At 34.3% G+C, this 13512-nt stretch overlaps 1 protein-coding gene across 20 annotated transcripts in view; it reads right to left on the bottom strand.

Moving 5' to 3' along the window:
* Positions 1-13512, bottom strand: part of BAZ2B (bromodomain adjacent to zinc finger domain 2B) — a 317972-nt gene that overhangs the window by 132130 nt on the left and 172330 nt on the right. For all 20 annotated transcript variants that reach the window (XM_059167217.1, XM_059167218.1, XM_059167219.1 and 17 more), the window contains one exon: positions 10505-10648. In XM_059167217.1, coding sequence (XP_059023200.1) covers positions 10505-10646 — 142 coding nt within the window. In that variant the 5' untranslated portion in view covers positions 10647-10648. Of the gene's footprint in view, positions 1-10504; positions 10649-13512 lie in introns of those variants that run through there.

The raw sequence follows: 13512 nt of genomic DNA, 5'->3' as shown, positions 1-13512 counted from the left end.
CAGTTCCAGAGGGCAGATGTCTGAAATCAAAGAGATGACAGGGCCGTGCTATCTCTGAAAGCACTAAGGAAGGATCTGTTCTATGCTTCTTTCTTAGCTTTTGGGAACTTCAGGTATTCTTTTTATATCCTCACATGGCTTTCTCTGTGCATGTCTCTGTGTCCAAATTTCCCCCTTTTACAAGGAAACCAGTCATATTGGTTTAAAACGTACCCTAATAACTTCCTTTTAACTTGATCCTCTGTAATGACCCTATTTCCAAATGAGTCACATTCTGAGATACTGGGGGTTAGAATTCCAGTATATCCTTTTTTGGGAGGAGATAAAATTTAATCTATAATACTGGGTTTATTTTTATGAGTACTTAATTAATTTGAAGGCATTACCTTTCTATAGTAATTTACTGTTAAAATTCCAATTTAAAACTACAAATAAAAGTTAAAGTAAAATAATATTTCAAAAATAAACCCACTGAGGAAGGCTATACAGCTGAACATTTCTGGACCTTTTTAAATGAAATTTATAGATATCTACACTATCGACAAAGCAACTAAAAATGTTATAATAGTTATTCATAACATAAATACTAAAAGAAACTGGAATGAAGCTTTGGGTTTATTCTTAAACCCACAAGAATAGGCTACCTCTTTTTTTTTTTTTTTTAAATGATTCCCTAGTGACTGTAAACTTAAGCCCTGATTATTTTTTAAATGAGAAGTTCTAACAAAATAATAAATTTGGACTTACAGGATTTTATTTATTCATACCCTTTTCAGTAATGTCAAGTGATCCTTTAAGATTCCTCACCATGTGGTTTATAATGCCCATTCCCAGCTAAAACCTGCATAGCCATTTGGTACTACCAGAACAAAATACAGCATGGCCTAGAAAACTTACTAATTAAAGTTAATTTATCATCTAATTTTCAAGTCCAAGTCCTGCAAGTTTATCTCCTTCCTTTTGTCAAAAATAGCTTCTTAAGCATGTATTTTGTGCCAGGCACTGACTGGATACATGCTGATAAAAGAAAGCAGATATAGTTTCTGTCCTTCAATGTAGACAAAGGGACAAAGAAGTAAAATAACACCAAATGTACAATTATATATGTGAAGAATATAATGGAGGAAATTATTGGGGACAAAAATATGTGACAGTGGAACAATTACCTAGACACTATGAAAAGAGGAGAATTCTCCAATTAATGTTTCCGGACATTTAACCTGAGAAAAAGCATAAGAAAGAACCAGCCACGTGAAGGTTTTTCCAGACAGAGGGAGAGCATGTTTGACATCCTGGTTTGGGAAAGAATGTTTTGTAACTGAAGAAGTAAAAGGCCAAGGACTCTGAAAGATAACGCGAAAAGAGTGAAAATAGTACCAGGTAAGTTTTAATTAGGCAGAAATTAGATCTTAGAGGGTATATCAGTTAGGTCAAAAAGTACCAAACACCCAATTCAAAATGGCTAAGTGAAAAGGTGAATGTATTAACTCATATAATGTAAAAACTTTTGAAAACAACTCCTTTTAGACAAGGAAGATTGATTGAAACTTTACCAGTATCTAATTTCTCTTTCTTCTCTTGGCTCTATGTCCTCAAATGGGCCCTTTCTCCTATATTTGTGGGACAAAAGCATATCCTTTCTCACTAATAAGAATCCCAGAACGGGATCTCTTTGTCTTTGATTAGTCTGACTTACATTATGTGCCCATTATTCCTTACTCCTTACTACTCTGTGGGAAATAAGATATTTGGATTGAGTAGACTGAGTCATATACCATTCCTAGGGTCTTAAGTGAAAATTTTTTCTTTTTTTAAAAGAAACTTTTTAAATTTAAATTTAAAAATTTAAATTTTTTTTCAGTGTTCCAAGGTTCATTGTTTACAAGGTTCACAGTGTTCCATGCAATACTTGCCCTCCTTAATACCCAGGACCTGGCTCACCCACTCCCCTCACCACCCGCTCCCCTCCAAAACCCTCAGTTTGTTTCTCAGAGTCCATAGTCTTTCATGGTTCATCTCCCCCTCCGATTTCCCCCAACTCACTTCTCCTCTCCATTTCTGAATGCCCTCTGTGTTATTCCTTATGCTCCACAAGTAAGTGAAACCATATAATTTACTATCTCTGCTTGACTTATTTCACTCAGCATAATCTCCTCCAGTCCCATCCATGTTGATACAAAAGCTGGGTATTCATCCTTTCTGATGGAGGCATAATATTCCATTGTATATATGGACCATATCTTCTTATCCATTCATCTTTTGAAGGGCATCTTGGCTCTTTCCACAGTTTGGCGACTGTGGTCATTGCTGCTCTGAACATAGTTATTTATTTGGGGGGACACTTTAAGTAATATTGTAGTAGTAGTGCAGAGGTCACATGAGCCATCCACAGAAAATGATAATAAAAACTAGATTTAAAACAAAATCAAGAAATTTAAACGGGAAATTCTGTCAATGAGCAAACCACAGAAAGACTGACGCTCAAATTCAGAGCTTAAACTATCCAAATACCTAGCTTTAAGTATACTGTGCATGAATGGGGAAGGACCCCAGGGGCACAGCAAAATAGTTAGCAGAGAATATACAGAAATATACTCTTGAAAGACAGAAGTACACACGTCAGGTCAATTGAGCTTGATGTATTTCTTAAGTGAGTACATTCCTTCACCATGATTAGCTTAGAGAGCAGAAAGCCTAAAGTGTCAGAATACAGAGTACAGAGTCCAAATCTGGGAGAGCAGCTGGAAAGTAGTGGGTAATCTTAGAAGCAAGGAAACCAGAGAGAAAGAGACTCATCTTTGCTTAAGTACTTGGCTAACCTGACAATTTTCACAGACCCACAGGGTGCCAGTCTAAAAAAGCAACAGTGGAAAGTCAGAAAACAGGGCATAGATCATCATCAGTATATTTTTGACAATGACATTAAAATGGACATCAATTTAAAAAATCGAAATGTTGAATTATTGACTTCTAAATAACCCATCGGTCAAAGAATTCATAAAGGAAAACAAAATATTTTCACTAGAATAATAATGAAAATTAATCAAAGTTTGTAGGATACAGCTATTGCAGAACTTAACAGGGAAGTTTATAGCCCTAAATGCATATATAAGAAAAAGAAAGGTCTTAAATACACGAGTTAAGCCTTCCCTTTAAGAAGTTACAAAAAAAAAAAAAAAGACAAAACAAAACCAAAAAAGCAACAACAACAGGAAATCACACTCACAGAAATACAGAAGGAGATAATAAAGGACAGAAATCAATAAATCTCAGAAATCTGAGAAAAACCAATGAAACCAAAAGCTAGTTTGTCAAAAAAATTAATAATATTGATAAGCCTCTAGTCACAAAGGAAAAAGGGCACTAATTGAATAATCAGTAATAATAATAATACACTAATATGAATAATGAAAGAGAAGACATTCAAAGGATAAGGCACTATTTGGACCAACAATGTGCCCATAAATTCAATGATTTAGATGAAATGGACAAACTCCTTGAAAGACATCAACAATCAAGGCTCACTAAAGAAGAAAAAGATAACCTGAATAGTTCTGCATTGATATTTAAAAAGTAGAACTCGTGTTTTAATGTCTCCCCAAAACAAACAAAACAACAACTACAAGAAAACCTTGAAAACCCAGATGACTTCACTGGTGGATTCTACCAGAAATTTAGAAAGAAATAATATCAATTAGTACAAGCATTCCCCCCAAAACAGGTTTTCAAGAAGGAGGGAGAGGTCAACTATATCATTTCTGACAAATCTCAAAAGAGATTTCTTTTGCTTTTTTAAAAATATTATTTATTTATTTGAGAGAAAGAGAGACAGAGACAATGCAAGCATGAGTAGGGGGAAGGGCAGAGAAGCAAGAGAAGCAGGCTCTTCACTGAGCCCAGAGCCTGACATGGGGCTTGATCTCAGGACCCTGAGATCATGACCTAAGTGGAAGTCAGAGGCTTAACTGACTGAGCCACCCAGGCACCGCACCCCTCAAAAGCGATTTGTACAACATATACATGAGCTTTTAAATATTCTGAAGAAAAAAAACTGCTGAAACTGGAATAAAGCTCATCTGTATGTATCAGGAGTTTATTATACTTCACAGGTTGGGAGATACTATAGGGGGCATCACCAGATGAGCTCAAGTGAAGATGTAATTTGCTCATTTAACATTTGTTCTAAATTCCTTTCACTGTATCTTCCTGAGATGCAGAAGCTGGGCAGCTAAAAACTACATTTACTAGTCTCTCTTGCAGCCAGGATGCTGGTCATTATTTAGATTCTGCCAATCAGATGTGTTTTGAAAGAATTAAAAATGGAGTTAAGCTGGTAGATTAGCAGTGCATGAGGCATCCTTTCTGCTGGTATAGATCTAGCAGGCAACACAGATCAACCTTGAAGGCAGTTATATCCGTGGTTCCTGATTACTGGATTCAGGCGAAGTTGGTGTGACCCATGGAGTCTTCAGTTAGAACAGTGGTGTCCTGATTGAACCAAGGGTAGTTTCCTTAAGCAGGCCAATTCAACAGTAATGCCTTGAAATCATTTGTGGGAATGAGGGAGCTGGCTCTTCAATAATTTCTTACGTACCCAGAAACCTCTTTCTGCTTAAATAGCCTTAGTGGTTTGTGTTATCGTGGACTGAACTGACTGATGTATCAACTAACAGCCCCACATGGTCACAGTTGCAAAACCAAAAAGCCAATTCAGTCTCTCACAACTGGCTTGATATCTGATAGCCAAAGACATTTCAAAGTTAATACTGAAGGAGAGAGAAGTGAAATCTTTAAAAATACATATGTATGACCTTGAAGGGAAAAGAGGAGCTCTTAAGACAAAAAGAATAAGCATAAATAAAAATATGATAAATCTGACTACATTAATTTTGGAAGTTCTATTAATCAAAAAGCAATTTAGAATAAAAAAAGACACACCAAGACTGGGAAAAGATATCTCCCACAAATATAATTGATAAAAGGACCAGCATCCAAAATCTAAAACACTCATAAATTTATAAGAAAAAGATACATAATCCAATAGAAACATGCATCAAAGCCCTAAAATATCACTTTAAAAAAGAAGAAATCCAAAAGGCTAAAAACATAAAAAGTTACCTTAATGAGACACTATTTCGTATTCAGCACTGACAAAAATCAAAAAGGCTGTCAATGAGAAGTGTTAGCATGGGTGACAAGCATCAGGAATTCTAATACACAGCTGGTGGGAAAATAAATTAGTACTACTGGTAAAGTTGAAGACATTTTCAGAAATGTATGCTTACATGCATTGGAATCCATATTTAATGGTCATAACATTGTAATTGGCAAAAACAATTCAAATATCCACCAATAGTTGTGTGGATATATAAATGGATATACATTCCATTAAATGCAACATGCAAAAAGATACCTAAGCCTTTTATCCTTTAAACTTATTCCTCCTCCACATTTCTCATTACATCACTCCTGACCCAGTTCTTCAAGTCATGTTAGGGCTTCTCCCTCTCTCTAAACATTGCCTTGCCAAATTTGAGTAGTCATTATATTCCAAAAGAATCTACTCCCTAAATATCTCTGCAACCTTCTTTCTCCATCACCAGTAACTCTTAATTTGGGCCCATTATCATTTTTCACCCAGATAAATATATGTAATTCCTTAAAGTCTTTGCCTCTGGTCTCATTCTCGTTGCAAACTGATGTTCAACATGATGCTAAAGCTTTCATTTTCAAAGCCATGTGATGATTAAAACCCTTCCACTTGGATGAAGTATGAATAAAAATAATGGCTATAATTTACTAAGCCCCTACTATGTGGCAGGCATTATTTCATTTATCCTTATAATGCTGCAAAATGGCTGGTGTTATATCTATTTTATAGATGAGGTAACTACAGCTTAGAGAGGAGTAAGTAATTTGTCCAAATTTACATAGCTAATATGTGGATAAGCCAAGATTCAATTTCAAGGTATTTTAATTGCAAAATCTTTGCTTTTAATCAATACATTATTCTGCCTAAATTCTAAGCATCACACATGAAGTTCTAAATGATCTGACATGAGCCTATTCCCCAGCCTGACCTCCTGTCCCTATGGTTCCACTTAGCCATTGTAGATACTGCCTCTCCATTTGCTCCTTCCTTACTAATAACCTCTATTTTCTTTAGGACGGTAGTACGCTCAGCTAAAAACTAGTTTCCCTGACCTTCCTTGAAGCTGAGATTACTATTCTGATGAAAGAGATATAAATGGAAATCTCTGGATGGGGTTTCTGGGAAAGCTCTTTAATAAGGCTCAAAGTAACCTGGCATGCAATTTTTGCTCCACTCCTACCCCACCTTCTTCTTTCCTGGAAAATAGTGCTGGATCAGCTCTCTTACAGCCATGGGATATACATGTAAGCATGAAAGTCGCATGCTCTGGAATACAGAATATAAAATTAGGAGCCCAGGTCTGTGATGGCATTACCCACTCCAGGACTGCCTTTCTATGGGCTAGTGTGTTTAATTGCCATGTTTTCCTATTCATAGTTAAGCATTGTCAGAACTGATATATACCCTTAATTGAGGCCTTTACTGGTCAACTTGCAATTTACTCAATATACTACGATTTGGCACATTTCTGTAGAGGGAGGTGGCCTGCTATTAAGATACATATGTAAATCAGTCTCCTTAATTTTTCAAAGTAAATTCGGCATACTTAGGCTTTAGCCAGAGAATTTTTAAATGACTTATTTGTTTTATATATTCAGTATTTTTATAAGCTTTTGTTTGAAAGTTCTACCCTTAAAAATGGGTTGAAAATCACTGGTCTATGACACAGATTAAACTATCACTGAAATGTATTAAAGTTCTATCTTTGCATTGGGTCAATGACCACAAATCTCAAATAAATTTGATAAAATTTGATTGTGGAACGATTATTCTCTTGGCTTTCACTCAGAGCCAATTATGGGGAACATAATTTTTTTTTTTAAAGATTTTATTTATTTATTTGACAGAGAGAGATCACAGTAGGAGAGAGGAAGGGAAGAGATTACAGAGAGAGAGGAAGGGAAGCAGGCCCCCTGCTGAGCAGAGAGCCCGATGTGGGACTCGATCCCAGGACCCTGAGATCATGACCTGAGCCGAAGGCAGCGGCTTAACCCACTGAGCCACCCAGGCGCCCCATGGAACAGTCTTAATATCTATGAAAGTGCCACGTAGAACACTGTGCACCATTTTGGCTTTTTATACAAATTTTCTGGTGACATATTTCCTACACCATGCAGGGCCAGAAAAAAAAGTCTGTTTTTTTTCTGAGGAACTGATATGCTTACTAACAATAGTATGTGAATCATGTAAGCCATTATGTTTTCCTTCTATTTTTAGCAGCTAATTCAGTTTTTTGAGTTTTTTTTAAGTTTTTTGTTAGCTAAGAGTGGCTTTCTTCAGCTAACACCTTTTCAGTTTTTAGAGCCTATGTTTTGATATTTTATTTACTTTTTGCTTATTGAGCCAATACACTTACTGAAAGCTGTCCCAAATTATTTTTTAGAAACAGGCAGGTTATTTTTTAAAAAATCATACCTTAAAGGGAAAGGAATATTACTCTCTGAAAAGACCAACAAAACCCATATGCAGATAGCCTTAGATTAATCAATCACTATTGCGATATTGTTTTCTATCCTAGCTAACTATAATAAAATTAAAGGTGTGTTGCGTTGTGAGATGTAATCCTCCCTTTCCAGGTCCCTGCATGTTATTGCTGGGTATGCTAAGAATGCAAAGCCTAGACCACTCTTTAAGCAGGTCATTTCTCAGGATTGCATTTGCAAGAAGCAACCCTGAAGGATAAAGCAACATCTTCTTTAGGACAAGGAATGGGTTTGCTTTCATTTTTTTAAAATGAAAGCAATGGATTCCCCAAGGTCAGTATTCTTCAGCTGCGACACAAACCCACTGCATTTAAAAGGTTCATTTGAGCCATCATGTAGCCTCTGTGGGACTTAGGAGGCATGGGGAACCAATCCAACATGATATCCGTGTTAACTGTTGTGACAATAAGTAATAAAATTTCAGAGCCAGGAGTTTCATGTCTTCTGCTAACATCCATAATAGTGACAGACTAACTTGCAGGTAGGTTTAATCCCAAATCCTGACAAAGATTCTCAAAAAAATTAGATCATTCAAAGTTTTAAAGCAGGTTTGAATTACATCCTTTGTAACTCAGAAGAATTCCTATAGACATATCATTAATGAAGATGACAGAGAAAGGACAATTAAAATAACTTTCAAACAACAGACTGTCCTCAAAGGAGCCATTAAAGAACTGTTGAGGTTCTGACATTTTAAAGATGAAAATTGTTTTGTGTCTTTATACATCAAACGAATTGAGATTTAAGTTGTTTATTAAGACAAAAAGCCCAGGCCCATTAACACTTGATGATCTTGTTTTAAAATGAAGAGAATTATCCCAATGAACGGGCCAAAAAGAATGAATCAAATAAGAGAAGACAGGAAAATATGAAAAATAGAGCTATGTGGGACAACTGCGCATTCTTTCAAGCAACTTATGAGCTGAAATATAAGGCTTTACTTGAAAATAAAACAACACTGTGAAAGCTAAGAACAAACAAAGAAAAAAATATTTTCTTAAAAAGTGAAAAACTGATGCTCTACATATGAAAAATATAATGTGTTAATAACTGATTTCTGAAAACACAGAAATAAAATATGCTTCTATTCAAAATAAGCAACTCAACATAAAAAAGCCTACAACCTTTTAAGTTGGTAAATAAATGATAAAAGTGAATTCCTTTCTAGACCAGGAAATTTCTGATGCCACTCAGCAACTCAGGATACTCCACCCCTTTTGCAACTCCCAACTATTGCTAACAAAAAATAGTGCCCAGCATGTTACTAATTCAGAAAACTGAGAAACTGGTAACAGCAAAGTGTACAGAAAGCTCATGGTTCTGTACTCAAGAATGCTATTAAAACCTTCAACATTAAAAAAAAAATCTTTAGAAACATTATATAAAGACTAATTCAGAAGTAAATACAAAGCTAGACAGCAGACTGGAAGATACACTGAAATGAGTTGACAACAAAGGAAAGAAGACTTCTAACAAGTAGGGAAGAGTAATTACAAAGGTACAATTGCATGCAATCATTTAGACAAACTAACTTAAGATAAAACTTGCATCACTATTTTTAAACACAGCATTATCATCAAAAGCTTTCATTATTTCACACATAAGGGGAGTGTGCATGAACTTGTAAAAGGACTTAAAACCAAGACTGCACAGGATGCAAGAGAACAGGGATTTTATTTATTTTTAACAAAAGACTAATGTATCTTAGTTATTTCATAATCATTAAAAAAAGTTATAGATGGGGCGCCCGGGTGGCTCAGTGGGTTAAAGCCTCTGCCTTCAGCTCAGATCATGATCCCAGGCCCCACATCGCATCAGGCTCTCTGCTCAGCAGGGAGCCTGCTTCTTCCTCTCTCTGCCTGCCTCTCTGCCTGCTTGTGATCTCTGTCTGTCAGATAAATAAATAAAATCTTAAAAAAAAAAAAAAAGTTTTAGAAAATTGCTCTGATAAATCGATGACAAAACGACATCCTTCCTGTCATTCCATTGATTAAAAAAAGTATTGAACAAATATATATTCAGCAGTTTACTAAGGGATTTAGTTGGCAAACATTCCATATTTATGCATTTTATTTATTCAAAATTATAAATCTAATTTTTAAAAAGTAAGATATCATTTTGTTCTTCTGCTCATAAACATATGAAATAATCTTTAAGATAAAAAATGTTTAAGGTTAAAAAGCTTCTTAGTGATAAAGGAATGAGTTAATCATACTTAACACATTTTTTTTTTTTTTAAAGGGATGTATTCTACCAAATCTGTGTTTGGGCAATGCTTAAAAATACCTTCTACATAATTAATCAAAATGTGTGTTATTTTCATTTCTGAAGCAAAGCTCTTTATTATTGTCTTTTTAGCAATTTAAACTTTGTTCATGTTTAAGAGAAACTTGTCATGCTGTTAATTTTTAAAATATTTTCCATCGAGTAAATGATCTCCCTTAGAACACATCCGTGAAGTGGGGTAAAGCTGGAGTTTGGTGAAGGATATTTCAAATATCAGAAGCAAATTTAGAAAAAAAGGTCCATAGCACTGGTACCTAATCTTATCACCAAAAACTCCTTTGTATTTCTTTACTCCCTCATGGGCCTATTGTTTCAAAACATTTTGTGTGTACTCATTTATTAATTGAAATGGTCAGATTAAGACATTATGATGAGACTCTCAAAGAATGCTCCTAATAAGCATAAAAAGTGCAATCTCAGTGTGATGGTAAAATAGAGAAAAATACAAGCTAGATGTTTAACCGTTATTTTGCAACAGGTCAACAGAGGTAATGAAATTGTTTTATTCATTTCAACAAAACACTATGAATGCAAATTAGTAAATGGATGGCATTCTAAAACTGAGTTAATAAAGGGTATTCACCACATGGGTTGATTGTAGAGCTAAGTGAAGCAGCTCCCGTGGAAAGGCCGCCTTTTGAAACTGATGAAGCCACAGAAGGTAGAGAAGATGAAGGTGTAGTAGTGGAGGCTGTTGAGGATGGTAACCGTTCGCCAGACTCCATATCTATGAGAGGGAGAAGAATGTTAATTCTCAGTATTAGATAGTGGAATTATTCAAAGAATTAAACCTATCTTATTATCAAAGTAAGTCATTTAGGCATACTTTTATAAAATATGAAATAATTTCAAAAAGCATGCTTTTCAGAAAGATAAAATACGGAATAAAAATGTAAGTACAATTTAAAATGTCAATTTATGAAGAAAGTTTAATGTTAAGTATACCAAAACTTCTTTTAATAGATTTGCATATAACATATTAACTTCTTATTCTTCCTAAATCACCTCATCATCTATTCATTTACAACATAATACCCATATTATCTTAAGAAATCAAGAAAATAACACCACATTGGAATGGATCTTCTACATCCAAGTCTTGAAAGTCTTAAGCATGCAACAATCTGACTGGGTAACTTGTATCAGACCAACGATCTGACTGGGTAACTTGTATCAGACCAAGCGCTCCTCGCCCACCAAAAAGATGAATACATTTTAGAGTTGTTACTGTCAGGTTTGAACTACAGTTAAAATGGCCTTAGTATGACCCCTTTATAATAAGTGAGCACTTACACATATCTTCATTTATTTGCTTAGCTATTTCAGGTGCAATCTTACATTGGTCTTATTTTAAGTTTATGTTGATATTAAAAATCTAGAGTAGAAATGAATAAAAGGGGATCAAAATGCTTTAACTTCCAGTTTTAAAATAAGTCATGGGTTATAATGTACAGCATGCTGACTATTGTTAGTAATACTACAGTGTATATTTGTAAGTTGCTAAGAAAGTAGATCTTAAAAGTTCTCATCACAAGAAAAAATTTGTAACTGTGTAGTGATGAATGTTAAGTAGGCTTATTGTGATGATCATTTTCCAATATAATAAATATCCATCATTAAGTTGTACACATGAAACTAATTTCAAATGTTATATATCAATTATATCCCAATAAATTTTTTAATCTAGAATAGGTTACAGTTGTTTTAGTACTCTCTGCAAACAATGATCCTACAAGTAAGCAAGAAAGTCATGAAGTTCACAATTGCATTAATAAGTACACAATTTATAGGAAGAAACAAAACAAAAGATACTGCTCATTTATAACTGAACTTATGATCAACCACAAGTAAACTTTCACCATGAAATCTAACCATGAAAAAGATTTCTGTATGGAATTCTATAAGCAATTCACATAATTATTATATATTTTCTTATACAATTTAAAATTATATGTCACCATACAGTACATCATCAGTTTTTGATGTAGTGTTCCATGCTTCAATGTTTGAATGTAATACCCAGTGCTCAATGCAATACAGGCCCTCCTTAGCACCCATCACTGGGCTAACCCATCCCCCACACCCTCCTCTTGAAAACCCTCAGTTTGATTCCCAGAGTCCATAGTCTCTCATGGTTCATCTCCCTGTCTGATTTCCCTGTCTTCGTTTTTATATTTTCTAAGAAAAATAGTCTGATTTTAAAATACTGACCAGTTAAAATAAGGCAGGACTAATGTATAAAAGTTGGTTTAATCCATAGGGTATCTAGATGATTTTACTCATAAGATCGATAGATATAGTAAAGGTTATCTCAGGTTAACATACAGCATTATTAGTAACCATTTCAGTAAGCTTTCCAATCATATACAATTCAAAATTTCTCTTTATATTTTGGCACTGCTGTCAGTCACCTCTACAGATGATGATACTGCTATAATGAGTTTGTATTCTTAAGGAAATTTTCTTTCTCTGTATCAGCAGTCATCATGGAAAAGAGCAGTTGTTACTGATAGTTACATAAAACTAACGCTTGAAAGGCAGGTTTTGGGTCATGAAATGGTCATCAAGAAGCTTGAAGATGTGTGGTTGGTCTGATGGAAATGCCCATACTAATATTTTTTCCACAATTTCCACCCATAAGCCTCATTTCCCTATATACAAAAATTTTGCAACCTTTGTTAGACTTTCCAGAAAAAGGCTATTTTTTAAAATGTATAGCTGGTAACCTCATTGTCTTAATAAATTCTAAAATGTGCTATTTAAATGTGTTTATTTTTAAAAAATAATGTAAAGTTGTTTTGTTTTGTTTGTTTTTTAAATTTGCCTTTGTACTCTACCGCAAAAATAGTGTGGTGATATAACATAGGTTAAGTACTTTAGCTGAGTACTTGGCATAAAAGTATTCAATAAATAATAGTCATTACTTTTTTTAAGATAATAAATTATGAACCCTAGGTATATTTCTTTCAGTTGTTATTACTTCATTCAGGACTAAAGCAGGTAAAACCCAGAAAACAAAATGAGCAGTCTCTATATATTGCTTATCGAAGATCTTTTCCTGGAAATGGTCATTAAAATTAAAATATAAATATACTTGGATCTTACAATCTACTTTTGAGAATCTATTCTGTAGAAATAAAATATTAGCAGGTTCTTTATTATAACACTTTAAAAAATAAAGTTTAAACCTGCAAATAACAAAGTAGAACTACAGTTAATGGTATGATGTTAAGGGCCTTTTTTAGTTTTCAATAAAGTGGAATTTTGTTTTATTTTTGGTTCCTTTTGTTCATTTAAGTGGAAAAGGGCTTAACATATTTTTAAAAAATGTGGTTATGCAGCCATTTTCCTTAGAAGTTCTATTTATACACATTATTCATGTATTATTCTTTTCAACTTATTTTGATCTTAGTACTGCAGAGATAGATTCCAGGCATACTGCTAAACTCCGACAATACAGGGGACATCCCCCACACAGGGAATTACCTGGCCCAAAATGTTAGGAGCGCTAAGGTTGAGAAATCCCTGATCTAAAGTATCAAAAACTGTATGACTTAGAATGCAATTAACTAAAACTTTCCAGTAAGTATT

The sequence above is a fragment of the Mustela lutreola genome, chromosome 3 (genome assembly GCF_030435805.1).
Source record: "Mustela lutreola isolate mMusLut2 chromosome 3, mMusLut2.pri, whole genome shotgun sequence".
NCBI classification, from domain to species: Eukaryota; Metazoa; Chordata; class Mammalia; order Carnivora; family Mustelidae; genus Mustela; species Mustela lutreola.
The sequence above is the reverse complement of the archived record's forward strand: the minus strand, read 5'-3'. Positions and strand labels throughout refer to the sequence as shown.